This window comes from Primulina huaijiensis, unplaced genomic scaffold, assembly GCF_012295235.1.
Source record: "Primulina huaijiensis isolate GDHJ02 unplaced genomic scaffold, ASM1229523v2 scaffold43079, whole genome shotgun sequence".
Taxonomy (NCBI): Eukaryota; Viridiplantae; Streptophyta; class Magnoliopsida; order Lamiales; family Gesneriaceae; genus Primulina; species Primulina huaijiensis.
Genome location: NW_027360396.1, coordinates 1 through 3,091, shown reverse-complemented (window position 1 = coordinate 3,091; position 3,091 = coordinate 1). Strand labels below are relative to the sequence as shown.

Here is a 3,091-nt window from a genome sequence, read left to right as displayed (position 1 = left end):
GTGCATTGGATGATCCACGCCTCCGGCTATGTTTGTTCCCTGGAAGACAAGCTCCACAGTAGAATTATACTCAAGAACATTTACATCTGTCCCATTTTCAGGCGTCCACAGGAGAGTAGGGACGTTATTTTGCGTGTAATTATAGGGGAAAGGAGGATTATCGGGAAAATCAGCCTCATAAACTTCGCTGATACGCTTGTAGTATGCTTGAAGAATGGAGACTTTCGGTAGTACCAAGGTTATGTTATTGACACTTGCAAGTAACCGGTCGCCATTCGGTCCACCACACTGGTTATCAATCGGGCATGTTCGTGTGTTGATTGAAATAGCAAACAGCAATGTATCTGTGATATTTAGTGGGACATCAACAGGGTATCTTTCGTTGGCTAAACTTCTGAGCTGGTTGGTAAATGTGATGGATGCCAGCGTATCGTTGAATTGGGGGAATGTTGGAAGAATAAGTGAGGACGGTGGAGTGTAATTCCCGGCGTATTCTATAATTCCTGTGGTGGTCGTGGTGCTAAAATTTCCGGCACTGGCATAAACCCTAGAAGCCATGTAATACTGGCTTGGGTTTTGATTAGCTTCCAGCAAAAAATCGATGGTCTGTCCCGGGGAGATGGTGATGTAATCACTGTTTATTGGCTTTGTGTAGCTTGCATCGGAACCAACAACTGTGATATTATGGTTTGCAATCTTGAAGAACATGATGTTGTTCATCACTGCATTAACCATTCGGAACAAATATGTTTTGCCATATTCCACTGTCACCTTGAATGTATCTGCATTTGCATTAAACATTGTGATTATCTAGTAATATTCCATCAAACAAAATCGAAAAACATTAGCTAAAAAAGGTTAATACGTCGCGCTTGGGTTTCATTAGAGCTCGCACCAACTCATTAACCTTTTTTGTCAGCTTCTCATTCAAAAACCAGCTAGTACGAGAGACAAACCTTGTCTTGAGCACGGGTATTGGTCGCCGGGCTGGCCGTTGATGACGAAAGCATCGGAAGCATTTGGGTCGCCTCCGGTTCGTAGAAATTCCTCCATAACTTGCTGCACATCACTTTTCCACCACTCTCCTATATATATCCCACAACACTCAACCGTTACTTTTACATTTCACTCTCCTCTTTGGGTTTGATATTACAAGTTTATATTTCTTTTGGTATACCTAATATGATGGGCACTTCAGCATGAGGTTTAGCGAAAGGATAGTCGTCTCTCTTCTCTGGCAGAATAACGAGAGCACCGAGCACGGTGGCCCTCGACCATTCGCTATGTGCATGCCACCACAGGGTTCCTTCCTCATCGGAGAGAAAGATCCGTTGGCTAAAGTTAGTACCGGGCGTGATTGGGCACTGTGTTATGTATTCGGGCCCGTCTGACCATGGATATCTCGGCTGCTTCACTCCATGCCTGAAACGAGCATAAGCATACGAGTGCTCGTTTCAAATATATCATTTGATTACTATAGTACTGCAACCATTTAATATGTTTGGCACAGAAAATTCATACCAGTGAATGGTTATATTATGATCTGCAAGATTATAAACATCGACAATGACTAAATCTCCTTTTCTCGCATAGATAGTTGGCCCCGGAAATTGCCCATTTATCGTGAGCATGGTCTTGTTGGTGCAAAGCCTGGTGTATAAAGTATTCCTCAGCTGTAAAAGAGTTAAAATGGAACACAAAATTATATATGAGTACTATTCTTTTGTGCAGAGTTGAACCACAAATCAAGAACATTTCAGGAAAAAAAAAATTCAGGGGAAAATAGATGACCAAAATCATAGTGAGACCAACTTACAAGGTTCGAATTTTAATCAAAGCTATCCCAAAAAAACTAAAACATCACTAAATAAGGACCAAAATCATCCAGAGAACCAACTTCAAGAATAGTATGACAAATATTATCTTAATTTAAATATAATCATCGACGGAACTTAATTTTAACAACATAATTCAGCCAAAAAAACTCACTCTTCAGGTTTCAGGCAGATATCATAGAATTCGAACTTTGAGTTGGCTTCACAAGCTTTGAGCTTGAATTCGAATATATATAAAAATATAAACCATATATAAATTTGTTTGCAATTGCACAATATGAAATATTAAACAAAAGTGCAATAAAAAAACTACCTCAAACTTATAGCGACGGACTGCGGCATGGCTAGGCAATACGCCACAAAGAAGAATTACACCTATAACATGAAATATCAAAGCTTTCATCTTAGCTACCATTTACTTTCAATTTTTTTTTTCAAAAATTATTAAAATTAAAATAAAAAAAATAAAAAAATGCAATTGAACAAAATTTGTTTTGTGCTAATATCGTTTTGATTTAATTACATACACTTTGGGTGGTATTTATAAAGAGGGCCTGGGTTTGAATAATCAATAATATTACCAGTAGACAAAGAAGACGGCTAGCTTTTTGTATTTCTTGAAAATCAATTCCAATGGGGTTTACACTAATTATATCGTTTTCGTTGATTTTTACCACACATCAATGGAAGACACCGGAAAACTGTCGTTGTAGTATAATTATTTTTGCTCAATATTCGATGTAATATATGGTGTGAAAATGACAAATATTTAATATTAGTTGTAATGTCTGGTGTGAAAATGACCAATATTTATAAGTTTGAATGCAAGTTATATTTCAAAAAGAAAAAGAAACTGAAGACTATCAATCGAACCTTCATTAATTAGTACGCTATTACTTTCTAAAGATAAGAGCTGACAAATGTTGAAGGTTCAGCGCTGCTGAAGTATAAACATCTGATATATATATATATATATATATATATATATATCGTCTTCTAATCATCTTCCTCTGTCATTATCAGTGTGGCGATATTTTCCTTTCATATCTCGTGAAAATCTTTGTTGTCAGACAACAAATGAAAAGTCTTAAACAGGATCGGAGTGAAATATTTTTAAATAAAATATATAGGAGAGTGATATCTTTATTTATTTATTTTTTTATTTTTATTTTTGAAGAAGAGTTCGTATCTATTTTGTACCAAATGCCAGTGCTGATTGCTTGGCCAAATATCCTTATTATTATTATTTTTTTGTT

The 3,091-nt window shown here is 36.4% G+C and overlaps 1 protein-coding gene across 1 annotated transcript; it reads right to left on the bottom strand.

The window, feature by feature from the left end:
• Positions 1-3: 3 nt before the first annotated feature.
• LOC140969916 (laccase-14-like) lies at positions 4-2,348 on the bottom strand (the record flags this gene model as incomplete). The annotated part of the gene is made up of 5 exons (XM_073431431.1): positions 2,149-2,348; positions 1,522-1,673; positions 1,178-1,422; positions 957-1,085; positions 4-782 (listed from the first exon to the last, which is right to left on the bottom strand). Coding segments are annotated over exons 1-5 (1,407 nt in total), but the record flags the coding sequence as incomplete, so codon positions are not given.
• Positions 2,349-3,091: the final 743 nt, after the last annotated feature.